The sequence below is a fragment of the Lepisosteus oculatus genome, chromosome 9, assembly GCF_040954835.1.
Source record: "Lepisosteus oculatus isolate fLepOcu1 chromosome 9, fLepOcu1.hap2, whole genome shotgun sequence".
Taxonomy (NCBI): domain Eukaryota; kingdom Metazoa; phylum Chordata; class Actinopteri; order Semionotiformes; family Lepisosteidae; genus Lepisosteus; species Lepisosteus oculatus.
In genome coordinates this window covers 45,402,664-45,428,484 of record NC_090704.1, presented here as the reverse complement: position 1 = coordinate 45,428,484, position 25,821 = coordinate 45,402,664, and the positions used below count along the sequence as shown (strand labels likewise).

At 50.5% G+C, this 25,821-nt stretch overlaps 2 protein-coding genes, 1 long non-coding RNA gene and 1 other non-coding gene across 7 annotated transcripts in view; 1 reads left to right on the top strand and 3 right to left on the bottom strand.

The window, feature by feature from the left end:
• Positions 1–261: 261 nt before the first annotated feature.
• On the bottom strand, positions 262–2,820 carry LOC107078508 (uncharacterized). Of its 2 annotated transcripts, none has more exons than XR_001479457.2 (5): positions 2,538–2,820; positions 1,924–2,009; positions 1,528–1,585; positions 1,113–1,196; positions 262–395 (listed from the first exon to the last, which is right to left on the bottom strand). It is a non-coding gene; the product is annotated as an uncharacterized lncRNA (long non-coding RNA). The 2 variants fall into 2 exon arrangements; XR_001479456.2 differs by having other exon boundaries at positions 1,137–1,196; positions 2,538–2,804.
• LOC138241324 (small nucleolar RNA SNORD49) lies at positions 1,277–1,350 on the bottom strand. The gene has a single exon (XR_011190550.1). It is a non-coding gene; the product is annotated as a small nucleolar RNA SNORD49 (small nucleolar RNA).
• Positions 2,821–3,753: 933 nt separating the features above from the next.
• LOC102683742 (sphingosine kinase 1) lies at positions 3,754–21,938 on the top strand. Its single transcript, XM_069194614.1, has 5 exons — positions 3,754–5,401; positions 13,802–13,951; positions 17,503–17,597; positions 17,925–18,040; positions 18,668–21,938. The coding sequence occupies exons 1-5, from the start codon at positions 4,969–4,971 to the stop codon at positions 19,488–19,490; spliced, it is 1,617 nt and encodes a 538-aa protein (XP_069050715.1). The 5' UTR covers positions 3,754–4,968; the 3' UTR covers positions 19,491–21,938.
• Positions 21,935–25,821, bottom strand: part of ube2o (ubiquitin-conjugating enzyme E2O) — a 27,557-nt gene continuing 23,670 nt past the window's right edge. For all 3 annotated transcript variants that reach the window (XM_015356260.2, XM_015356261.2, XM_069194613.1), the window contains exon 19: positions 21,935–25,732. In XM_015356260.2, coding sequence (XP_015211746.1) covers positions 25,005–25,732 — 728 coding nt within the window. In that variant the 3' untranslated portion in view covers positions 21,935–25,004. The remainder of the gene's footprint in view (positions 25,733–25,821) is intronic.

Sequence of the window (25,821 nt, the reverse complement as noted above, 5' to 3'; positions counted from 1 at the left end):
CCCGCTTCTTTATTTTGAATGAAGGACAAAGATTGGACGAGGCAGAACCATGTGACTGGGAGTTGTAGTTTTTTAAGGGAACCGCCCATGAAAGCACACAGTGGGGGGAAAAACATTTACCAAACACACTCACATAAGCAAAACCAGGTCGGCGAGAGATTCTTATCAGTAAATTTTCGGTAGCTCACCCAGCAGTGTACCTATGACTTTGGGGGAAAAGACAGGTTCACACACTTTCAGTGTCGAAATAAGTACAAATCGTTTTATTCCAACAAACATCTTTATTAACATTCAATTCCCTGTACAAAACCTCCAGTTTCACATCTTCCAGAACTCACACACGCAATTCCTCCGGAGCACGGGGACTGAGCCGATCTTCAGTCCAAGCAGCGGTCCTAAAATTTAAGATTAGGTTACTCTTCTGCATAAGAGGTTTGCTGCAGCCCAAAAGCTGGTGTTTATATACTGTGCAAAACATACAAGGACACCAGATCAGACGTTCGGCCTGCCACTGAAGACTTGCCCTATATAAACAGGCCCGGGTTGCCAAACTGCCCTCCCCAGGGGCTCCCAACTTGTGACCCCCCCCACCTGCTAGTTCATGTTCCAGCTGTTTAATCCCCAATTGAACTAACCAGGGGATTCAGTGGCAGTTTTCCTTCCCCTCAATCTTACTTATGAAACAAAGACCAGGGAAGAGCAGTTTCCATGTTTAGGAACGTCAAAAAAAAAAAAAGATTCAAGCTCATGATCAATTAATTAGATCGATGGTGTTACAGAGAGCCCAGCTGAAACAAAAACCCCTCAAGTCTTTGAGTCCTGGGGACGAGGGTTGGGCCCCCCTGCCTTATCCGATGACGGTGAAGTAAATGGTGATATTATAAAGCCTCAGACTATCACGAATCCACCACAGTTATCATGTTCAGACAGGGATAACGGTCATCACAGGCTTACGGTGCTGTCATCAACGATTGGGCAAAAGAAGAGCAATCAAATCGTAATAGCTATCGTTTCCCCATAGATGCCTCAGCAATGAAACACTCATGATTAACTCGGCATGTGACTCGTGTTTAAATGTGTTTGTGCACAACCTGCCCCCCCCACACACGCACCGGTGATGACTGGAAGGCACACACCTCCTGCACGTCCACATCCAGAGCAAACTGCATCCGCCTCAGGACTCTCCGTCTGCTGCCCTGGGGAAACAAGGACAGAGGTGAGGGGCTGCCTCTTCCACCCTGGCAGCTCACCCGATCCGCCCCCAGGGCCACCACGTCCTCAGAACCGCTCCTGAAATCGTCAGTTATCGCATCAGACGGCACTTCCTATTCAGGCAGTATCATCACCGGACGTACAGCCCACTGGAGCGATCGATCGGGGAGCCCGGCGACAATTCGCCAGCCTTTTCTCCAGTGCAAGCCCGGCCTGCGCCAGGGTCCCGTGTAGTCGTAGCAACTGCAGGACGGTGCTGGCTTAAAAGAGGATGTCTGCGGCGTGCGGCCTTGAGACAGAACAGCCTTTACTCACCTTGCCGGTCAGAGCTCTCTCTCTCTCTCCCCCGTCTCTGCACCTCGGCCCTGCATCACTGTAAAGCAATGGTGGCCGTTAGCGTTCTGACCTTTAACCAAAGACTTGATCAAAACTAAAACCAAAAAATCATCTCAATTCATAGTTAAGCTTTCGTACTTAAAAAAAATCAACTAAGACGAGTACCGAGGCTGAGATCCAGTACAGGATTCTCTGCAGCCGTGGGTATTTCCAATACGCCCCGTCCAAAACCCGGTGAATACTGCTTCGGAGCCTTCAGAGGACATTGTGTTCCACACGAACAGTGGTTCAGACAGGGATAACTTAATCATCACAGGCTCTCCCTCTCATTTTAACTGATTAAGCCGCATTTATTTGTCTTCGAACTGAACTTACCGCCACGGACAGGGGTGCAGTGCGCGTCTGCGTCTCGAAACGGTCTCCTTCCGCGTCCATTTTACAGACGCACAGCCCACACTGATCTGCGAGAATCAAAGGGCAAGAAACATCGAAGATAATCAATCAACATGCCTGGTCCAGACACCGACACGCCTGGCGTACGGATCCCGTCTGCCCCCCCCCCCAACCCCGGGCGCCGAGGCCCTCCACGCGTGGAGCTCAGAGCCTCAGATACCAACACGTGTCCGCAAGTCTGTGCTCAGACAGGGATAACTTTGCTCATCACCGGCTTCGCTGAACTCACGCTTGACTTTTCGAGGTATTATACAGCACGCAACGAGGGACCTCTTTCCTCGAAGAGAGCTTCATTGGAAAAAAAACAATTCTAAGACGAAAGAAATGCGTACTTCGGTCTTTAGACTGTTCTTACAATTAATACAGGTTATGAGCTGCCAAACAAAGTGCGATGACAAAACCGAGACGGCAAACTTCTAAAACGCGTTTCCATTTAGCAACAGACTGCAGTGTATACGCCTGCTGCAACAAAACACTCCAACGCTTTTGTTGCACGTTTAAATAATATAGTAACACACAAAGTTCCGTGCACTTACGTCCACGCTACATTCAAGTTTCTGGTAAAAGAACCCGCTTTAAAATGCAGGCTCCGCGATTGCAGCCTATTTCACAGGGCCACATTGTCTCACACCACGCTGGAAACGTGTGCTTTCTTCCCCGTCCTCCTCAGAAAGGAAGTTCTGCCTGCGCTTCGCCCTCATAGTACAGAGCCTTGGTGGTGCAAAGCCTTCTGGGAATCTGAGTTTTTGACATGGCGGCGCTGAAAGGCTTCTAAAGCCGTCAGGGATGGACAACATCAATACTGCAAAGGAACAAGTAATAGGTTTATTCCATGCTGAAAAAACCACAACGTTTCGGCCGTGGAGCCTTCTTCAGGTGTGAAGACAGGCTTTTCAACGGGGAATAAACCTATTACTTGTTCCTTTGCAGCCTACGCATGCTGACCCAGCTACCCACCTGAACTACTACAACAAAAATACTGTACCACCCCTTTCATATTAGAAAATCGATATCGTATTTCACCTTTTTGATAGAAAATTATTTAGATTTTTTCTTTGCATCTCAACGACACCCCAGTGTATACTAATTTCTGCCTTCTCCTGTTCATTATCACCTAATCTGTCCGTCATTAGTACGAATCTATTACTCATACTCGCAAGAAAACCTCCCTTCTGTAAAACGCTTAAGAAACTTCATCTAACAGTGAAGAGGGGTTGTGCTTTCTAAACCAGTCTCTGGGATGAACATCGTGTTTTTTTAAAAAACGTAATTTTTCAAAACGACTCAATTCGATGCGATATATAGTACAGCGTGACACCACTACTCAGGAATTTGACAACGGGGCTCCGAGGACCAAGATTATAACTGACGTCTTCACAAACGAAAAGAGAAAAACGGTCCCGGGCGGCGTGTTCCTTATTTGGTAAAGATATCTTAAAGCGATCGTATCCCCCGGTGTTGATGTTAGCCCCCTGCGAGAGACGTGAGTCATGTTGGAGCCAGCAGATCGCGTCCCCGGCGGTCGGCTCTGCACGGGGTTTTGCGCGCAGGCGGGATCAGAACACAGAAGTGTGCATTCTTTGAGCATGAGGCGCTGCGGAGACGGTGGGGAGCGGAGGACCAAGCAGTCACCGCTTGTAAACTGTAAGAGTACAGCTCACAGGAAAGTCACCCTCTTATTTTCTCAATCGTTATAATTATTAACAGCAGCGACTGGTCCAGCGTCGCTTCCAGGAATTGCAATACACTCACGCTCGAGTGTAGAACAGCCCCCTAGTTGTTATTTCGTTCCTAGGACGTCCATAGGACCATGAGACATAGGAGCACCTGGGTGGCCACAGAACAGGATCCGTTGCCCCAGGCATAAGTTTGCTCGCTGTTAAACAATTGGTCTTTAGTTATGAAATAAAAACAAGAACGCAAAATCAAAATCAGAAAAACACGCCCGGTGTTCGGCTCCGGTGACGTCACCCGCCCCAACTCACACCTCTTCCCGATCCCCGGAAATCCACAAGCACAGGACATTTCAAGCACCACCAAAGGTGACTTTAGCGCCCCGGCGTCCTGTTAGACGCATCCAACAACAACAACAAAACAAAACCCTAAATTGAATGGGTTTGGTGACGCGGAGGGTAGATCTGCCGCCTGTGTTGGAGTCCTGCTCGGAATCCTTGTGTGTGGAGTTTGCGTGTTCTTCTTTTTTCGCGGGATACCCCCCGCCTTTCTTCCACCGGCAAAACACACGTACCCGCCCGGGTTATTTGGCGTCTCTAGGGATTGCCCGAGCGCCGTGACGGACTGGCGTCCCGTCCAGGGTGCGTCCGGCCGAGGCTGGCGAGGTTAGGCCCCGGGTCACCAGCGGATCCAAGCGGGTTACCGAGGACTCAGGAGTTAAAGGGCACCGTAAGCGGAACAAGCAATGATTTTACTCATCACCCTCGACCCCGCTTCGGTTCACACGACAGTACCATTTGCTGGGGGGGTAAATATACGGCGTGAAATCACGGATAAAACGAAACGAAACAACACAAAACCAGCAAAAGGTCTCAGCTGTTGTCCCGGGGGGGTCTGCGGTTGCTCTGACACTCGGCGAAAAGTCTCCAGATAGTTGTGCTGGTCAACAAGGCGCGTGTGATTCTCCTTTCCGTCACTAGGGAGCGGCGCAGCTCGCCCTTTCCAACTCGCAGGCACCGCCAGGGTGTAGGAGACTCCGGCAGGGTCGGGGCTCGACGTTTCCACAGCAGGCTGGACTTGTCAGGGAGGCAGACGCAGTCTCCCCGGCTGCCTCTCGCTCTCTCTCTCACTCTGCCTGGGTCTGCGTTGCCCGAGTGCGTGTTGTACCATCTACCTCTCCGTCCGCGGAGCAGCAGCAGCAGCAGCAGAAAACCTCCTCTTCCCCGGGCGCCGTCCCCGCTCAACTCAACCGGCGTCCCAGCCTCGTCCCCCCCCCTCGCCTCCTCCACCGGCATGGACCCAGACAAGACCGAACCGGACCCCCCCCAGCGCAACGGCTCGCCGCGGGCGCAGCTGCACGGAGAATTCACGGCGGCGGCGGCCGGCAAGCAGGTCAGGTACGCGGTGAGCCTCACGGACCGGGAGCTGGCGGTCCAGAAGATCACCTCCGCACCTGCAGGACGGAACAAGGTGCTGCTCAATCTGAAGGACTGTATCGGATGCCGAGCTTTTAAAGGGGCAGACTCCGCGGAGGCCGGGGCTTATCTTTCGGTGGTTTTCTACCCCTTTAAGAAGAAATGGATGGGTGCCGGGCTGGCCCGGCACAGGGTCGAGTACTGCTTTGAGGTCGCGCTGTCCCAGGACGCCCGGACGAACCGGGACGAAGCGGAGAGATGGGCTTCGGCCATACGGGAGAGCTGTGTCCGCCTGTGGCCGCAGGGACAGGGTGAGCTGAAGTCGCGTCTCGCTTCTTGAAAAGTGGAAAATTTCTTTCTTTTTTTTTTTCTTCCTCAACCACCGCCGCTACGCCCTCACCTGCCGGTAACCCGGCTCGTCAAACTTTCTCGAGTCGTTGTTAGTAGTTTTTTTTTTGTCGCAGATGACTCTCTTAAGATTTTTAGCTTTCGCGTGCGTCTTCAGGGAACCTTTTTAAACAAGTCTAGCTGAAACAATATAACTTGTATTTTTTTTTCTATCTTCAAAGCAGGGGTACGTGCGCTTGTTGTCTATCCACCTGCTACTAATATTAAAGTAAATTAATTATAGAGCCACGCAATTGTAATTATGTATATATATATATTAATCCTAAATTCAAGTCCTTGTTCCTTTGGTTGTGGTTAGATTTTGTAAGAGGGGAAACTCTTGTGTGACGGAATACTCGCAAATCGTGCCAATGCCCGAGTTGCAATCGGGAGCAGAAGTTGTGCAGCCGAGTTGTGTCACCTGGGGGGACCGGCTGACACTCACGTGCCGCTGACCTGCCGCGACACACGCCGGTTTCTAGCGGCTGCAGCATTTTCTGAGCAGCGGTGCAGCTCTTCCCGTTCCCGTACGTGAAGCTCGGCCAGAGACGAGCGCGGTGGAAGGATGACATGCAAAACCCGCTGCTGTAATACACTCCCTGACCTCTGGTGTTCTAACGTCTTGACTTGGCTTGAGTTCAATTCAATTCAAGGTGCTTGATTAGCATGACCGATGGGTACAAACAGTGTTGCCAAAGCAAATAAAAAAAAATAATGAAACTCACGTGAAAACAAACAAAAAATAAAAGTAAAATAAAATCTAATTTTTCTCTCTCTCTCTCTCTACCCCCGCCCCACAAACGAGTTTACGAGTTTGCATTTTACTTCCGGGGGGTAATTAAACAAACTAAGCACTTTAGAGCAGTCCAGAGAGGCTCAACAGGCTTCGAATTCTGGTAGTCTTCGTCCCAGGTTTTGCTGCTTCTTGTCTTTTTCATGGCCTGATTTGCAGTCAGCTCCAGGGGGGTCTGGAGACAAGCTACCCAGCTGACACCCTGGCTTCTAAGTGGCCGAGATCTTGGGGTTAATTAAGCTGCTCATCAGCCAAAGTGAGTTTAACGAGCCTAATGGCATCCTTCCTAATCTCTTCTGTCCTGGGGGCCCCTTCTCCCCTGCTGTAAGAATCACACCCCGCCCTCCCCCCTCCCCGTGGGAGAAATGAATTGTCTCAGTGCGAGCGAAGCGTCCTGTCGGGGCTGTGCTTGCCGGGTTGCTGGCCGTCCCCAAACACAGACCGGCTGTACCTGCTCTTCCACTCCGCTGCGACGCCTGCGTCGGCGTGGCGACGGCCCGCGTGCACCTCAGTCCTTCCTGCAGCGGGCAGCCATCCGATGAGAGAGAGAGAGAGAAGCTCACTGTATTGGCCCTGTACCATGTCTTTCATTAGGAATTTGTCTTTTCGCACACCCACACGCAGCCGAACAGACAGGGAGAGACTCCTGGGCTGGTCCTGGGCTGGTCCTGGGCTGGTCCTGGGCTGGTCCTGGGCCGGTCCTGCCCTTTGCCCTGGCTGTCGGTTCTGACGCTCGTTGTTTGAAGGCATAAAGGCAGATCCCGGTAATGAGTCAGTTAAAAACATCGCGATTAAATATCCCAAGCGGTGCAGTTGATCAGTTAGGCCTTTTCCCACCCCTCGCCTCTCGAAGCCGGCGAAGAACCGTTTCACTCTGGGGGCCGTCACGGAAATCAGAGAACCAGCTCCTTATTTTGGGAAGCCGGTTCCCGCCCGAGGGCATCGAAGACCAGGCGGCCTTGGGCAGGAGCCGCAGCCTGTGTCTCCTCCGGCCCGCTGGAATATGCTGAGGCTGTAGGACGAGTTTCGGAAGCTTGTCAAGTCAGCAGGAACAAGTAATAGGCTTGTTCCCTGCTGAGAAGAGAAGAGAGAAAACACAACGTTTCAGCCGGATGTGAGAAGGCTCCACGGCCGAAACGTTGTGTTTTCTCTCTTCTCTTCCCAGCTGGAATAAACCTGTACTTGTTCCTTTGCAGCCTGCGCATGCTGACGCAGCTCCCCACCTGAACTACTAAGCCCCACTAGAAAGAGGGCATCAGTTGACACGAAGGTCACACGTTCTGCGCCGGGCCCAGTCACCAGTTTTAAGCACACGTCAAAGAAACAACAAGTGAGCCTTAGTCACTTCCGCCCCAGCAGAGTGCGCCTCGCCGCGGGCTGTGTGGTCACCACGGTGGGTGCAGACGCTCTTGGGTTACTTGGAAACGCAGACCGTACGGGTAGTGTGACGCTGAGCTGGTTTGGCTGTGGAAAGGATGGGCGTGATACCGCTGAGCTCACTGTCTGTGGGAGCTGGAGGCTGAGGAGGAGGCTGGAACAGCTGGGGATGTCAACAAGAGGCTGTGGCTGCATTTGTTTAACTGCAGGCTGGATCATACAGGGCTATCAGGGCCGGGGGATTCCATAGCTGTCTTAGTTGTTAAGATAAGATTTTTATTTTCCCCTGAGGGAAATCTTTTATGGACACACAGCACTCTTGTACATTTAAGTAGATAGTTAATAGTTGTCGGCGTATTTGTACCAGAAACACCAATGCTGGCCAATGTCTGTTGCGGATACGAAACCTGGCTTAACCCGTTTCAGAGGTAGAATAGGCTCTTGCTGGGGAGGCAGGTAAGAGGAAAGAGCAGGCCAGGTGCCACGTTCTCACTTCCTCTAGGTGTCCATGGCAACCAGTGCAAGCCCGTGATTGGTCCTCGAGGATGTAGCCTCCAGTGCACTGAGCCAGGTGGAGTCCTTTTATAGCTCATACCTGCCAGGAGACACCCAGCCTGAGCACTGATTGGGAAGCCTGGTGTCCCCTGCATGTGCGTATCCAAGGTGTGGTGCAGCTGAGAAGTAAACAAGAAAGGATTTTTTCCATCTTTTTTTATTGCATCTTTAATCCATTCATGCATCCCTTCAGTTTCCTAGTGACTGCCTGCAGTTCTTGTAGACAGTCTGGATATATTGCCAAAAGCCACTTGGACTTGATGTATTAAAAAGGAGGCTTACAGGCCAGAAAACAATCATTACAGAAGTGAAATATCGCTTTCAATACTAAGCGTTTTCTGCAGTACTGTGATTTATATGCAAAGAATAAAGGACATATTTTCCTTCACTTGCAGAGTTTGAATTGGCAGAATACAAAGAATAAAAGCAGGTGTAGGGACTCAGCTGCCAGACAGATTACTCTGGCTTGTGTCTGATTGCAGTCAGGAACAATATTTCTTATTGAACTCAATTCCACAATGCAACTTGATATTAAAAACCTTTGTCTAATGTTATTGTCTAAAGGGTTTTTTCTTCCTGGGGAGAGGACATGAGTCCATTTTCATCTTTGTAAGCAAAGCCCACAGATAGCAATAATGCAGAGACATAATTAATTTATTAGATTGTTTCAGCATACAAGTTGCAAGGCAGCTGATAGAACAGTATTTAACAGAATATATCAATATTAAATGAGTAATGTGAGGTTAAAGGAATTGAAAGGGCGACAATTGAATATGCTTTCACCTACAGGAAGCCTTTGTGTAATAAGTGTCTGTAATGAATAGCCAACAGTGTACAGTGCTGTAAAGCAGTCCACTAGCACTGCAGAATAATATAGTAAACGTCACTGTAGATGATAATCGGGCTACATTCTTTCCTATTTAAGGTCTTGTTCTGTGTGAAAGAAGATCAAGATATTGCTTGTCATCCTTAGAGACCCCTGCCTTTCTCTGGGATTGATAATTGTGCTCAATTACAGTGACAATTTGACCAAGTCAAGGTCTGTGTTGGTTTCAGCTCCAGTTCATTGGGAAGGGTGTGGTTAACAACTGTAATCACAGCTGATTAAAAAGAAAAACAGAATTCAGTGCAATGTCTATAAATGCTTTTTTTTCGTTTCAACTTATCCCACTGATAAAAAAGCCAGATCATTTTTGTTATGTCATTGTCTTGTTATTTTGAGTGGTTAAAGTTTTTCCTCACGCTAGGTTCCAGAATAGTCTAAGAATCAATCAAATTGGAGTTCATTAGGGCCAGTGTAAAGTCTGTAAGGAACAGGCCTCTTTGTTTGTTGTGTAAGACTGTTTGAATAATGATCTGAACATCATATAAAAATTATTTATTTTATGTTTCATTACAAGTTTTGTGTCTGAAACAACAGCTCCAGCTCCAGGGCTGTAGGGCTCTGTCACACAATAAAATAGTCTGAACTATGCAAACTAATTTCCTGTGTTACCCGGTTCACTCGGAGGAAGGTGGAGACAGCAGCCATTTCACCGTTATGACAGCACCCAGCTTGTGACCAGAAAGGTGAAGAGTAGTTTCTGTTCAGGCAAGCAAGTCATGAACTGAATCAATCATTCTGCCACCTTAGAAAGATCGGTTCTATTTAAAGATGCTCCCATGTTTTTCTGATTAATCTTACGTTAATATTTGCAGATATCACTGTTTTCACCTCTTGTCCTTTTGCCATAAGTACAACAACAGCAACAATAATAATAATAATAAACTTGATTTTATATGTAGCTTCTCAATGCGTAGAACAGTAAGAACAATAAGAAAAGAGTTAAGAAAAGGAGATAACAAAATTAGCATAATTTAAAGTAAGGGTTTACAATGCAGTAGAGGATGCAAGACGCAGGCACAGACACTAATCAAATAAAGGCCTTTCTAAATAAGAAGGTTTTGAGTCTGGATTTGAAAGCATTCAGGAGAGCTGTGTGTTTTTGGATCTGAAGGTAGTAACACCTATTAATCCCAGTCAATGACCAGGCAGCAGAATTAGAGTGCTCTTGCAGTCTAATCGCTCAGCCTATTAATTAATGTCATTCAGCTTCGTCATCCCAAACAAATGCTAATGCTTGAGAATAAAACAAAACAAGAAATGTGCCTTTGCCCCCTCAGAGCTGTGGCGATAGTGGGTCTGCACGTGTGCGCTGGAGCCAGTGGGAGGCGTTTTTCTCTGCTGAGGGTTTTCTGTGCTGGGTGCTGAAACGGTGAGTCTTCCCCACAGCATGCGGAGGCTCTTCAGCTGCTTTGCGGTAGCACAGTAGAGCAGAGCAGTGGGCGTGCAGCGGCTCCTGGGTCCAGGCTCGCCCCCAGCGCTTGTCTGCCGTCTTCTGAAACGGATCCCGACATGCTGGCAGGCCCCGGGCTCGACCTTGCGCTGCGTTGTGCCTTTGGCCCCGATCTCGGTAGACGTAGTGCGTGCCAGCTGTGTCTGAGTCACTGCTGTTCGGCAATGACTCTCCCGGCGTTGCGCGAATCGACCCGCGGATGTGGCTTTCGAGATAAGGTTTTGCTTCTCTTTTTAAGGGTCTCTCTGTTTTCTGTCTTCTTCTCCTTCCTCCTTGCCTTGTTTTTTCTTTGTCTTGGAGTTTTCCATTATCCCTGGTGCTCATGCGCACAGGAAGGTCACCTGCAGTAGAAGGGCTCTTTTCCGATCAGGAGTAACGCACCAGTCTCACAGGTGACTAGGCGCTGCTTGGACAGGGCTAGCCTCACAGAATCCCCTGGAGAGACGCTGCTTGGACAGGGCTAGCCTCACAGAATCCCCTGGAGAGATGCTGCTTGGCACCCAGACTGCCCTGCAGCACAGCGCACGCTGGCAGGCTGCCCAGTAGGGCCATTGTCCCTGCCATCCAGAGGCCTGGAAAGGACCAGTCCGCATATTCGCCCGGCCCAGTGGCGCAGTCGGTTCTGAGCAGCACATTGCCGGGCAGCAGGATGACAGTGTCGCGTGGGTGATGTTTGAAGTGTGATGCATAATTAATCACTGAGGGTGATCTCACCCAAAGGACAGCGCCTCCTACAGCGCAGTGTTCCTTGTCACCACATCGGGGCGTTGGTTTGGAAACTTCAGGGGCAAGAGTGCCAACTGCTGGTCCACCAATACCAATTCTAGCTCTACAAGCTCAGTCACTGAAAGATTTTCCTCCAGCTTCTTTAAAACCAATTTTTAAAGTCCCTCCACCAGCTGTCCCTGAAACCTTTGGTTCAGTTTCTCTCAGCACTTCTGTGAGAGGCAGGTTATCCTTGCTAATGTGTTTCCGTTAGCGCACTAGGGGGGCTACGGATTTTTTAAATGACCAAAGGATAAAACTGAAGGATTAGTGTAGCCGTAAAACCTGTTTTTTGACTGTGATTTTCTTATTCAAAGGGACTGAGTTAATATGTAATTACGCTAAAGTGTCTACCATTTAATGAAAGCGGGACAATACCTCACGTGATTTAAACCAGGCCACGCTACGTGCATCTCCCTGGAGACACCTTAAATAGGTTGGCTCAAGTTTCCTTCATCTCAATTTCCAGACTTCGAAGGCTCAGCTTTGCGAAGGAGCTTCGTCGTGTGTGTACAGCAGTGGGGAAAAGCAGCTTTCAGGTGGGGTAATAAAAAAAGAAAGGATTTCAGCTTTGAATGCTTTGGTGGGCATTAAAAAAACGAACCAGCAGAATACCAAACTACAGTAAAAGGGTTCTTTATATGCAAATACAGAGTGCAGTGTTGTGTGACCCAGCAAGCATTCCTGCATATCTCTTAGCTAAGAGCAGAGCAGGGGAAACGCAGATATGTTATTGGAGGAGGCTGCCAAAATGAATAAGACACAGCGTGAGCTAAACGAATCTGTTGCAGAGTCGCAGAGGGCATGGCAACAGCACGATGTACAATACAGCCAGCTCAAATAGAAATGAATGAGGAAGATCGATCAGTCTCTGAAGTATTATTTTTTGCCAAAGTCCAAAAGTGCATTGTCCAGTATCATTAGTTACAATATTCTGGAAACGCGTTCAGTGTGTGTAGTGTACAAAAGCCCCCATTGTGCAGGAAACAAAGTGTGGTGTGTGTTGTGCTGGAAGCCATTCCCACATTATTGGTAGATATTTCTTTTTTGTTGCTGCCCTGTTTCGTTTGCCATAATCTCACATCGTGCTCTGATTTCTGCTGACAATTCAAAAGAAGCAAATGAGGCGAGATTTTGTTGTTTTTTTTCCTTCCAGGATTACTGCTTGGTATGACGGATCCCACTCTGGAAAACCGGATGGGTGGAGGGGAGGGGGGCTGCTGTCTTAAAAGACCAGACAGAGGGTTCTTGTGTGCGGGGCAGAAGCTCAGCAGGGTCAGGTCTGGTGCCAGAGTCCTTGGCATTGCACGGCGCTGCTCTGTTCAGACGGCAGTGCGCTGGCGTGCAAGCCCTCCGAGGGGTCCCATCGTTCCCGCCGAACATGTTCGCAGCTCAAAGAAATTCTGGTTCGATGGCGCTGGGCACGGAAGCCCTTTATGCGCCCACAAAGCTGGTACACCGATGGCAGCTGCATTCCTTTTGCGTGCTCTGCCAAACGCCACACTGCCACCCACCCTGCACTCTTACCTCTGCAGCTCATTTTTAGTGCCCTTTCACGGGCACTCCCATCCGACAGGCGGTGAGGACTCCTCGGCTCCACCTGGCTCTGGCTCGGTGTAAGCGTGTGAGCTCTGGATCTACAGCAGCCGGTAGTTAAAGGAGCTAAGTTTGCATGTACTACACACACATAAATACACCTCTCGGGACCCTGAGGCCTTTAACTGTGGTTTGTCATTACGCGGGCAGCTGAATACGCCTATAGTTGTCCCCTGCACTTTTTTTGTCGCTATGTAGTGTATTTTCAGACCTGCACAGCTCTCATCTTTGGCGAAATAAGGAGCGGAGCTGATGATACATCTCCGGGGTCACTCTGCAAGGCGCTGGGTACACATCAGGAGCTTACCTACATCACGGGCTCCGTCAGGCTCATCGTGTCGAACTGCTCACTGGAGTCACAGCAAATGCACCACGAGACTGCTCCCTTTGCACTTGGGGGTTTACTCTGTTTCTCAATTTTTCTTTTACATTTTTTTTTACACAGTAGAAATGCCACAAAGGTAGAGGGTGCATGTTTTTTGTTCTAACATTATTCTGAACTTTTTTTTTTTGTCACTGTCAACTACCAGTGCATATTTCCTTGTCTGTAGCACGTTTGCCATTCTGTCCCTCACTTTCCAGCCCCATTGCCTTCTCACTCTTAGGGTTCGGGACGAAAGCATTTCCTTTTCATTACTGTATTTCTGGTGCCCTATCGGTCTCCTGATATCCGAAAGCCAAAGAACAAACACCCAGACTAAAGAATTAGTGCCTGAAAAGTGGGTGGAGTCTCGATTTAATTTTCCATCAGCTTGTATTTTAAATATCTGGGATGTTTGGGAGTGGATTTCGGATGTGAGGGGAAAAAGCACAGGAAGACGGGTTTGAAAGAGAGGAGCATGTTCCCTAACACTCAATTCCTTGTCTCCCTGTCCCCCCGTGTCCCCCTGTCTCCTCTCCAGGGGTGCTGGGGTTCTCGGTGCCGCGACCCAGCAGGATCCTGGTGCTGCTGAACCCTCACAGTGGGAAGGGGCAGGCACTGTCCCTCTTCACCAGCCATATCCAGGGCATGCTCACTGAGGCCGGCATCGCACACCAGCTGGTCATCACAGGTCAGTCTCGCCGCCGGAGCAAGGGACACAGACTGCAGGACGCTGACGTCTCCTAGTTTTATATTCTTATAAAAAAAGTTATATTCTTTATTTTTATTTTTATATTCTAAGCATCCATTTGATTGAGAAAATTGGACTAAGTCATTACAGACCAATAAGTCTGACTTGTGCTGCATGTAAGGTCAGGAACCAATCTTGGCAACTAGAGGCTTAGCTGGAAGGAACTTGGATACCAGGAAACAGCATATTTAATAATAGAAAAGGTAGGACTTGTCTGAAGAACTTTTGAATCTGAATGGATACTCACAGACCATATGATATGGTGTATTTAGATTTTCAGAAAATGTTTTGATTAATTATCAAGTTGCATGTTGTAGGCATTCAGGATAATGTGAGTGTTTGGATTGAGAATCGTTTAATAAATAGAAAACAGAGAGTACAACTAGCAGGTGAGTACTATGATTGGGGTGATATAATTCTTGGAGTACCACAGGGATCTGAACTAGGACCTTTGGTATTGTAAGCAGGTGATAACAAATTGTGAGAATGAACCAACTACAGAAGCAGCAAATGAGATTTAGATAAAATTCAAGATTGGCCAAACACCTGGCAGATGTTGTTTAATGCAGACATTAAACAATGCACAAGGTTTTCCTCTCAAGAAGTACAAACATAAATGATAAATAATAAACGGGAAACGGTCAGAAAGAAGAGGCTGCTCATGAACAAGATTTAGGTATTTATGTTGACGCGTCATTTACATCTTCTAAAATGATGTGGAGAAGCAATTAAAAAGGCAAATAGAAGTATGGAACAAGCTACCCAGCCATGTTCTTGAAGTCGATACTCTAGCTTCTGCCAAGAAATGGATGGATGAAATTCCTAGATCAATTAAGCACTACTAAACAGGCTGGAAGGACTGGTTGACCCCTCTTGTTTCTTGTTTGTAACCTTTCTTGTGTTCTTATGTTTATTCAGTTTAAAATTGTTTAAAATTACACAGTTGGAACTAACATTCTAAACCTTTCATAGCCTAAACTAAAAGTCTTATTTTTAAAGCTTGCTAACATTAAATCTCTTCCAGGCACTGTTAGAAAGCTGGAGCCTTGCTAGCTTTGAGCAGAAGTGCAAGGCCCCAGCCAGGGCGTAGAGTTTTTTTCCCTTCCTATCCAGCAGCTGGATTCTAATGAAAAAGACAGTCTAATTGTTGATGCATCACTGTGTGCTGCTGTCCTCCCGAGGCAAAGACTAGCCCAGCAGTGAGGAAGTGTGGGGTCAGGGGAATTAGATCGTTCACACTCGAGTCCATCCAGCAGGCTGCCCACATGGATTAAAGCATGGCGCCTCACGATCCTGCCCTAATCACGCGTTTCATTAAACTAATGGCCTGGCTAGAAGCATATAAGTACAGGCCACCCAACAGAGAAGAATTGTAAAATGTGATGTATTTGCGAAGAAGTACTTTCTAATCACGCCCAACATTTTTGCTGCTGCCTCAGCCACGCCGAAAGGCATGATTAACACAACCTAGATTGACCAACCTAGACTGGTGGCACTGTGGTGCAGTGGTGAGCACGGCTGCCTTGCAGTTCTGGGGCCCTGGGTTCGATTCCGGGCCTGGGGTGCTGTGTCCTGTGTTCGAGTGGGTTTTCTCTCACAGTCCCAGGACGTGCTGGTAGGTTAATTGGCTCCTGGGAGATTTGGCTCTGGTATGAGTGTGTGTGTCTGTATCTGTATGTGCCCTGAAATGGACTGGTGTGCCCTGTCTTGTGCCTGTTGCTTGCCTTTCACAATCAGAAAATGGATGGGTGCTTTCTACCAGTGGTATTGTCTGGAGGTTGATGGTGTGAGCTGTGGAGATTTGCATGTGGACCGCAGTCGAAGAGGTAATACATTTAGGATGTTATTGTGTGGAAGTGAATCCAGTTTGAGGAAGTGGAGGAGGTTAAGGTATTTGCAGGTGTGGGTGTTGTTTTAGAGACCTGCTTGAGCCCCCCAGCCCTCTGCCCGAGTCTGGTCTTGGTTTGTGAAGAGCAGGCGTTGATCTCTGCCACACAGCAACACATAAGGCTGCACTGAGGCCTGCTGGGTAATCTGCACGCCAGGGCCAGGCTTGTCCTTCACGGTGACTGTACTTTACCCCGATTAAATAAACCCCGATTTCCCCTGGTTTGCAAAAGATGCTGTTGGGGTGGCCCTGTGTGTGGGTCGGTGTAAATCGATAAACGGCAGTTGTTTTGCCTTTGGCAGAGGGGGGCTGTGTGTGTGGAACTGAGGCCTGCTTTGCTGAAGTCATGTCCAGTGAGGGGATAGAGGGGCTACAGGGGCAGAAGGGAGGTGAAGCGTTTCGTACTTTTTTCAGGGTAAAAACCCACAGAGGTGAAACGACGGGGGAGGAATTCGCGCACCCCTAGAAATTCTCACGATTAGTCTCTGAGAAGAACTTGACTGAGTACCAGGAGCGACCAGTTCTGCTGGGATTGGACTCGTATTGTTGCATGATGTTAGACCTGAGCTATCATGCTCTTAAAGGCAGGACTAGGTCCAGGAGAACAGAGGAGCTCACGTGAAGATCTGAGTTCAGTGTCCAGGCAAGCTTGGGTGTGATCACTCATCAGGGGGGTTAGAATGTCACCCTGGGACAGCCAGGAGAACTTCCAGCTCTACCACTGGTTTCCCTCGTCTCCCATCCGCAACAGACATCACCTTCCATTTCTCGGGAGTCTCCCTGCTGGAGGTCCGGCTGGGAAGAGGGAAGAGGAGGCGGCCGCCCTGTTAATTAACACAGCGGACAGTCTGTCTGCTTTCAGCTTCAGGGGTGACTGTTGGCGCGTTGCCGTGTGTACGGTGTGGATGTGACTGGGGCGATAGCTGGACATTGATTCCTGTCTCTCCTGTCGGCATGGAGAATGCAAGGTCTGTCCCTGGAGATCCTGCCTGCGACCTCCGGACAGGGTTTTAGCAGGGAAAACCCTCAGTGTTGTGTTGTTCTTCACTGTTGCTACAGAGAGTAAAACTTGCAAACTGAAGTTCCATGTGGTCAGAGTGGTCAGGGGACATTCTCATGTTTGCGAATCTGGCAGTAGTCACATTATTTTTAACGTCAGCAGACAAACTTGCACGGTATGACACAGACTTTAATTCACAATCAAAAATTCCCTGAAGCAAGTATTTTAGTATCTTTGAATAGAATCGAAAGTGTCAAACTCTTTCCTCTTTATCAGCGGAGTAGAAGGGCCTCTTAATTTTCAGACCACGCTGAAATGCTGACCTAGCCGAGTGTCCTGCATTACCTTGAAAAGGAATAAAGAAATCCAGTTAAGTGGTGGAGTGCGACTCCCTGGGTTTGCGTCGAGCCCCGTGCCTCTCCTGTGGCGCTGCCCTGTGTGAGCCCGTCCCCGTGCAGAGGCAGAGGGGCTGGTCCAGGCTCCCCAGGGCTGAGCAGAGGAGAGTGTGCAGGCAGGCTGGGACGGGCATCTGGGCCTTGTCCAGCTGGTCCCCGACGCGTCCGGCTCGTACCCTGGGTCACAGGCGTCCCGGTGTTTCCACAGAGCGGCAGAACCACGCCAGGGAGCTGGTGAGGGAGGCGGATCTGTCGCAGTGGGACGCTCTGGTCATCATGTCTGGAGACGGGCTCCTGTTCGAGGTGAGACACGAGCCGAACGAGCCGCGCCCCACGGAGACGTCCTCCTCTGGCTTGAACTAGACCTGCCTCGCTGGTGCAACAGCGCCATGTCCTACACCCTCTCCAGCGCCGGCATTTCAGAAAACATCAGGTGTCCCGTGTCACACCCCACTGTGCACTCATTTCTGAGAGCAGAACACCTGGGGAATGAGCTCATTTGAGACTCGGGGTGTGAGGACTGTTCTCTGGAGGCGTCTTGAGAGCAGCAGGAGAAAGCGCCCGTCCTCCACACGCCTCTCGAGGAGCCAGACTGGCGCCGTGACGCTGTGGTGCTCCTGTGACCCCCAGGTGGTGAACGGGCTGATGGAGCGGGGGGACTGGGAGGCCGCTATCCGGACACCCCTGGGGATCCTGCCAGGGGGCTCTGGGAACGCGCTGGCCGCCTCCATCAATCACTACTGCGGGTAAGTGCTGCCTCCCGGGGGGCACAGGGGGCGCCGCCTGCAGCTCTGAACCAGGTGTCCTTGCCCAGGGGGACGATGCGTGAAGAAAGCATGCACGCTTGTATTTTCATTTAGGCACGCTTCCCTTAGAGAAAAGCCCTTTCCATGAAGAAGCGACAAGTCAGGCCCAGCCTCCAGGAGAAAAAGAGAAAAGCCTCCGTGTTTGTTGGAGATGACATTAATAACTGGGGGGGTGCAGTGTGAGAAAGTGAAGGTCAGTCCTCGCATCATGCTGGGCCGTTTGCTTTCAAGGGCATCTCTGCGGTCGTCAGACCCCCGTCATTACAGACACGGGCGCCCTCTGCTGGGCACCTGGGCGAAGTGCACTTTTAGAAACAAGCGCATGGGAACGCCAAGGTGCCGATTTCGGGTTCCGGACGCATGAAGAATGCAGCTTGAGGTGCTGAGTAACAGCTTGTGGAAATGATGGATTTCTTATAAATCGTCATCTTCCTCCTGGCAAGTTACTCGTCCGATATAGCCGATATGAGCATTGAGCCGTGGATGTTCGGTTCGCAAGAGGCCGAGCCGGGGAGCTGCCTTGTTCTGACCCGCCCCCGGCCCGCGGGCTGGCGCTGTGCTCGGCAGGTTCCCGCCGGCGATGGGCGAGGAGCTGCTGGTGAGCTGCGGGTTCCAGCTGTGCCGGGGGCTGGTGTCCCGGCTGGACCTGGCGGCGGTGCACCTGGGCTCCGGCCAGCGGCTCTTCTCCTTCCTGTCCCTGGCCTGGGGCTTCGTGGCCGACGTGGACATCGAGAGCGAGAAGTACCGGCGCGTGGGCGCGGCGCGCTTCACCCTGGGCACGCTGGTGCGCCTGGCCTCCCTGCGGACGTACCGCGGCAGGCTGGCCTACCTCCCCGCCGCGGGCTCCCCGCCGCCGCCGCCGCCCGGCTCCTCCCGCCGCCCCGCGGACCCGCCCGCGGCCCTCCCCCTCTACAACTCCTGCAGCTCCAACAACGCCACCCAGGCGAGGAGCGGCCAGGGCCCCCCTCGGGCCGCCCCCGGCCCCCCCGGCCCGCCGGACCCCCTCCTGGTGCCGCTGGCCCAGCCCGTGCCCGGCTGCTGGACAGCGGTGCCGGAGGAGGACTTCGTGCTGCTGCTGGCCATGTACCAGTCCCACCTGGCGGAGGACCTGCTCGCGGCGCCGGCCGCCGCGCCCGCCGACGGGCTGCTCCACCTCTTCTACGTGCGGGCCGGCGTGTCCCGGGCCGCCCTGCTGCGGCTCTTCCTGGCCATGGAGAGGGGCGCGCACCTGGCCGCCGGCTGCCCCCAGCTGGTGCACGTCCGCGCGCGGGCCTTCAGGCTGGAGCCCCTCAGCCCCAAGGGCATGATCACGGTGGACGGCGAGGCGGTGGAGTACGGGCCCGTCCAGGTCCAGGTTCACAGCGGGCTGGGCCGGCTCGTCACGGGCTGACGGCCGGCGCCGGGCTCCTGCTGCCCCTGCTTCGTTGTACTACAGCTGGGGCGGGAGAACCCAAGTGCTGACCCCTGGACCTGTGATCCTTCTGACCCTTTTCAGACAGAATCCTCCACAGACAATAATCCCTTCACTAGAGTGGGGGGCTCTGTGACTGTATGAGAATCGTGGGCGATGTATCACTGGGACCTGGTGAGAATCTGAGCGTCCTTCTTCCTGCTCTATCAGATCGCGCCCTGTAAATGCTCAGACGGTCACTCAGTTTCTTCAGCCTGCAACGTGAAGTCTTCAGGGTGACAGGAAAAGCTCTTCGCTGTGAAGTGTCACTGAAGAACGTTACCTAAAGCAGATCATTTTTCAGCTGTCTTGCTGAGATCTAGATTTCATGGTCTTCTCTCTCTAAGCAGCTGTAGGATGAGGACAGAGGTCTTGCGTTCTGACGTGACATTTAAAAAAAAAAAAGAGCAACTTCGTCACCAGTGCTTAGCAACTAGAAGTGACATCCTCATTCTCTTTACATCTAGCACTTTTGGTGTTTTTTTTTAAACCCCATTATAAATGGTACATGGCTGATTTTTTCAGGATAGGAGAGCCCGAGACGTCAGTTAAACTGAGGGCTGGTCGTGTTAAAATATTGCAGATGAAGTATTGAATAGTTGGCAAAGGCTGGCACTACATTGAAAGGGTTAAATCTCAGCCTGGGTTCTGGCCATCACCACCCGAACCGTCCCTCTCCCAACACCTGAGCGCTGGAGGGTGGGGATTTAGGAGGGATGGCCGTGCAGTTCAGCTGTGGACAGGTACACCACAGCTCTCCAGTACTCAGATTTCTGAGCCATTAATACCTTATGTGTCCTTAACTGAAGCTTTTCTTTTAAAAAAAAAAGACTTAATAATTGAATAATAATTAAGGATCATGAGTGGCAATGCACAGCATGGTCAATTGAGCATGGAGCTGTGGCTCTGGGTTATTGATTAGCAAAATGCTGCATGAGACACTTGGTCTATTTTATTGCACTGTTTGCCTTTCCTATGAGTAGAGCAATTGCTGCAATCCTTTGCTGCTGCTGTGAATGGGGAAACTACTGGGTTTTACCATACTGGACAGCCCCTGACACCACATGGCTGAGTCTGCATGTAGAATGGAGAACTGTACAGACAGAAGAGAGTTAATCTGCTTCTAAACAAAAAAAAAAACAGAGAATGGCTAAATTTATCTTGACACAGCGATGAGGAATTTTGTACTGTGTAGCACCGCTATGCTGTGGGTAAACTCCCTTCTGTAAAAATAGTCTCGTTCCAGAAGTATTTCCTACTTATAGTCTTTCTGAATGCGACAGCTGTCTTAACAACAGCTTTGGGGCAGGAGCGTATGAAGGATGGTGTAGGTTTATTCTGTTCCCCACAGGAGGCTGCTTTGTTCAGTCAGTGCTGGCTTACCGAGACAGGGAGGAGACTGCAATGCTGGGCTTGTACACGATGGCAGTGTTGTGTTCACAGCTGCAGTGAGATGTGCTGGAAGCAGGCCCCCCGGTAGGAGTTCTGACTATGCAAAAATCAATCAATATGCAAATTTAACTGTGCGCGTTAAGGTACAGGTGAAAATCAGATGTGTTCAGGTATCAACAGAGGTACTTACGGGAATCAGAACAAAAAAAGATCTCTTTTGAAAACAAATCTATATATAAAAAAAATCTGCACCAAAGCAGCCTCCCACAATCTGTTTAGTAAATGATTTTAACAAACCCATACGTGAGGGAAAAAAAGCCATTATTTTTAATCCCTCTCTCTCCACAACTTCATTTTATAATTTGCACTTCATTTAACACTTTCAGATTTTAATATGAACTAGGCCTTATCTGTATGAAAGATCTGCCATCAGCTTTGCAATGATGGCAAAAGCTTTGTACTTTTAAATACCTCTCCCCCCCCCTTACTAATCGTACTTGAAGGAGGGTGGAAGAGAAGGGTTGTTACAAGTCCTCTGACCTCCCGGTCCAGCTCAGTGGTCTCGCTGCCCGTAGTGGGGGGTGGGTGCCAGTGCCACCCTACAAGCAGGGCACTGGGCGGCCGATCCTGGCTGGAATACTGTCATGACCGATGAGCCACAAAAACATTCATTACAGCTCTTCACACATCACTCAATCATCTGGGGGGGGTCTGTGCCAGGTCCCCTAAAAGCTGCTGTCGTGAAAAAACTGTTGTGGAAAAAGCTGCTGTCCTGGGACCATGATGGTGAAGCTATGGTACTGTTATTTTTTTCTTCGTAGAATAATCAATGCCAGCTACTGTACTGTGTGAGACGACATCTATATTTTTACACTGTGCAAAGATCTAACTTTTGTAAAATGAAGAATCTTGCTGGAGCTCAAAACTTTTTTTTAAGAAAAAAAGAAAACAGGTGTCCGGTAAAATCGATTAAACACTCCTTGCTGATCAAGTCAAGTGTTGCTCAGAGTTTAATGTGTCACTTTATTTATACACTTTCCATAATGCAACCATAATAAATGGCATGGAAACCCCAAAAACATACACCCTGCGATTTACACATCGACAACCCGAGCATTTACATCACCACTTTAAACTTGTTTTAATATGTCTATATAGTTGTGACTTCTGTACAGAAGAATCAGGCTACAAACCATAACGTATTTGTTCATTACAGGCCACTGCAGAAATGTTCACATCATAGTCAAGTTCCAGTGGTGTAGCCATCTCTAAGGCTTAAAGCAACAATACATGCTTTGGCAGGACCTTACCATAATAATGCTTATTTTAAATATTATTATACACCTACACAGGAAATATTACATAGCTTCATGTGCTTAGAATCTTTTTTTTCTGCTGGATTGGCAGTGGGGTGGTGGACGACAGCATGTGAAACTCGCTCGAGTCGCAGAAATGGAGAAAACGGACCCAGTCATTACAGGCACAGCAGCTACAGGAAAAAAAAAAGTCATCCTAGGCTTACAGGCAGCAAAGTGAAAAATGAAAGTCATTTAGTAGAAGGAGGTGGGGGTGGACTTGTCCGTTTTACAAATCTAATGGCTAAAAAAAAATATCCTGTACAACCTACATCTCCGACTTCCATTGACCTCGAGCTGGGGAGCTGGCTGAGGTTATGCACAATCATAGAACACAGACGGGTCAAATTTTCTTTTCACTATCAACTTCGATGACAACAGAAAAAAAAAGATCTTTGAGCGAACTCTGAAAGTTCCAAAAATAAAGAAGGAAAGCAGCTGATGGGCCAGCTAACCGGGGGGCAGTGATGTAGCCACTGCAGCCAGCATGGCACCTGTCTGGCCCTAAACCTGCAGTTAGACCACAGTGGCCATCAGCGAGGTCACGGAGTCAGAACCGATCAGTGGCCTTCAGCACAGCTCCGCTCCAGTATTGCACTGCAAAAATACACCTCGGAAAACATTGCGTTTTTCCAGCTCTCAGTTTTTGTGCTCAAGACCGAATTGACAAGCGCTGGGCTGATTTATAGAGGCAATTCTTGCTGGTCGCAGAAATTCAAATGTTATTTAAATTGCACCACATTTTTAAATGCCAAGTGCATAAACTCAGCCATTCCCAGGGCCACAAAATCCAGTTCCCCACCACATACCACCGTCCAAGGCGGTGGAGACCAGGAGGTCATTTTGGAAGGCGACTCAGCCGAGCCAGCACGCGTGTCAGAGCGAGGTCTCCATCAGATGAGCGGTAGACAGCTTCTCAACCTGCTGCCTGTAAACCTGGAATATCTCCCTTCCCTCTCCCACTCCTGAGCTTGTTCCACTGTGGGGGAGTGAACACATTCAAACAGACTCTCCCGAACAAGGGGAGGCCCAACAGGAGTAGGATGCTCTCCCGACTAAAATAAGTAAGGCAACATTATAATATCTGAAACCAGGCAGCAGTTCTCAGGTTTGGGATCAAACCTCAGCTTCAGCGGACTGCGCAAAAAAAGTGATCATGTCTATCGAAGGCAGACTTGGATGTTAAGAAAGGTGATGGATCTCCAGTGTTTCCTGGCAAAGTCTAAAGTGAACAAGCTACAAAAACAAGACCCTTCATTTTTTTTGTGTACACGTCTCCCACTTGTGGTTTCCGCCTCAAACCCGAGCACACACCCGACTCCTGCTACTCCAGCTGGGACAGATGTGGAAAAGGAACACCCCCATTCAAAGGGATGTACTGCAAAACAACTGCCGTCGATGCAGAATTTGTTTCACAACATTTCCCAAACTAAGCATCACATTCACAACATTTTGATCTGAAGTTTTTTTTTTCCCCCAGAGGAAAAAGATGAATCCAGTTATCGCTGCGAACATGAAACACTAAAGAGTTGGGTATCCCCAAAGGCTCATGCGAAAGAGTAGGTTTTTCTGAACAGGTCACTGGAGACAGGGGTCAGTTCTTTCGAACACATAAAACTTATTTATATCCCAATATCTGGTGCAAAACATGATTTATACCTAAACAGCAAGGTGTGGGCACAGTCCAGATCTCTTTATACTGTATATTCAGACAAAAGAAAAACATTCCAACACACCTACAGTATGTAGATCTTGGGAGGGTGCAATCTGACCTCTCCACACAGCCATGGACACCTCTTGCCGAGTTAACCAGCGAGAGCGCTAACTTACAGCAGCTGGGTATCGGCTTCCTCCTAATGCAGAAGAGAACCCTATTCTGCACACCACCTTGCTGTGGCTACCTCCTTTTTGTTACACAGATGCAGCGAATGCACAGCACTCTCTCCAGCCTGCAAACGCAAGCTGGGGGAGCTGTGTGCAGCTACAGCACAGGACCATCTGGAGTTAAGCCGAGGGATGGGAGGGGAGAATCAATTTCCCCAGTCGAGTCCCAGGCTTCGACCAGAACCGTCACGAGGAGACAATCCTTTCTTCTTTCAGCTTCCTTTATTGAAGACTTTACATGGACATTAATTAACTCATGCAAACCCTTATCGTTTAATTGTCGCAGGTACAGTAAGGTGCCGGTGACCACCCCTCTACCAGATTGCAGGATCGTTGGTCTGCAGGCGGATGCTGCTAACAGTCTCGGCACCATCAGTGTTCTTCAGAGCCGCCCAGGACGGCCACCCCCCTCCCCCCCGGCATTGCGGCCCGTTGCTTCAGTTGTGCGTTGCGTTGACATCCCGGGATTCGCCCCCTAAGCCCCCCCCCCGCGAACCCGAGCTGGACCAGCTCGTAGAGGCTCGAGCCGCGAGGAACCGTTTTTGGAGAGAACTCCGCCGACGCCCCGTCGTCAAGGCACTCGATCCACCTCGGAGGTCTCCCTGAGCGATTGGAGTTCCGCCGCGCGTCGGGAGGAGCCGGGAAAACGGCCGGGGACGAGGCGATGAACGGGAGAGAACCAGGACCACCAGGGAGAGCCGCCCTCTCCCCGGGCCCCGGGCAGCTCTTCTGAAGCACCGGGCCGGGCCGCGCCGGCGGCTGGAGAACACTGAGTGGCGGAGGAAGCGGGCCGGGCCTGGCGGGGGAGCGCCCGCCGGGCCGGTCACTTGTCGTCCCTCCTCTCCGGAACGCCGGCGGCGGCGAGGGCGGCGCGGTAGTGCTGCAGGACGCCGCGGACGCTCTTGACAAAGCCTTTGGACAGCGGGAAGAGGGGGAAGCCGATGTCGGGGTAGCCGCTCTTTTCGGGCAGGAAGCTGCGGTAGCTCTTTCTCCTCTTCTTTGGTCTGACCACGGGCTGGGCTCCCCCCGAGGAGTCCTGGGGTGCCTTCTGCTCCCCCGCCACAGCGCTGCTGCCCTGCTCCCCGCCCAGAGGGAGCCCCCTGCTCGCTGTGGGGGTCTCCGAGTCCGAGTGCTGGCTCAGCTCCTGGTGGGAGATGGTGGAGGTGCCCAGGCCGGAGTCCTCCAGCTCCTCCTCCCGGAGGTCCAGGCCGATCGGGCTGCCCTGGGCGTGGGGGGGGCCGGGCGCCAGCTCGTCCCCGGGCTCGGCGGGCGGCGGCAGGGGCAGCTGCTCGGGGGCCCGGCTCTCTCGCTCGTGGATCTCCAGCCAGCTCTCGATGCGGTGCGCCAGGCGCCAGCCCCCGCACAGGAAGTGCTCGCGGATCTCCTGCTGGAAGACCTCCACGGGCTGCAGCAGCAGCTGGGTCATGGACTGCACCATCTTGATCAGCGCCATCTCGTTGTAGCAGCGGCTGTTCTCGTAGCCCTCCTGCAGCCCCCGGTCGCTGTCGAACCCGGCCTCGTTGTAGTACGGCTCGTTGACCAGGATCAGCCCTGCGCGGAGGAGAGGGCAAGGGAAGAAGTGAAAAAAAGAGAAAACCAGGGGCGTCGCAACACCCCCCCCCCCTCTGCGTAACTGAGGC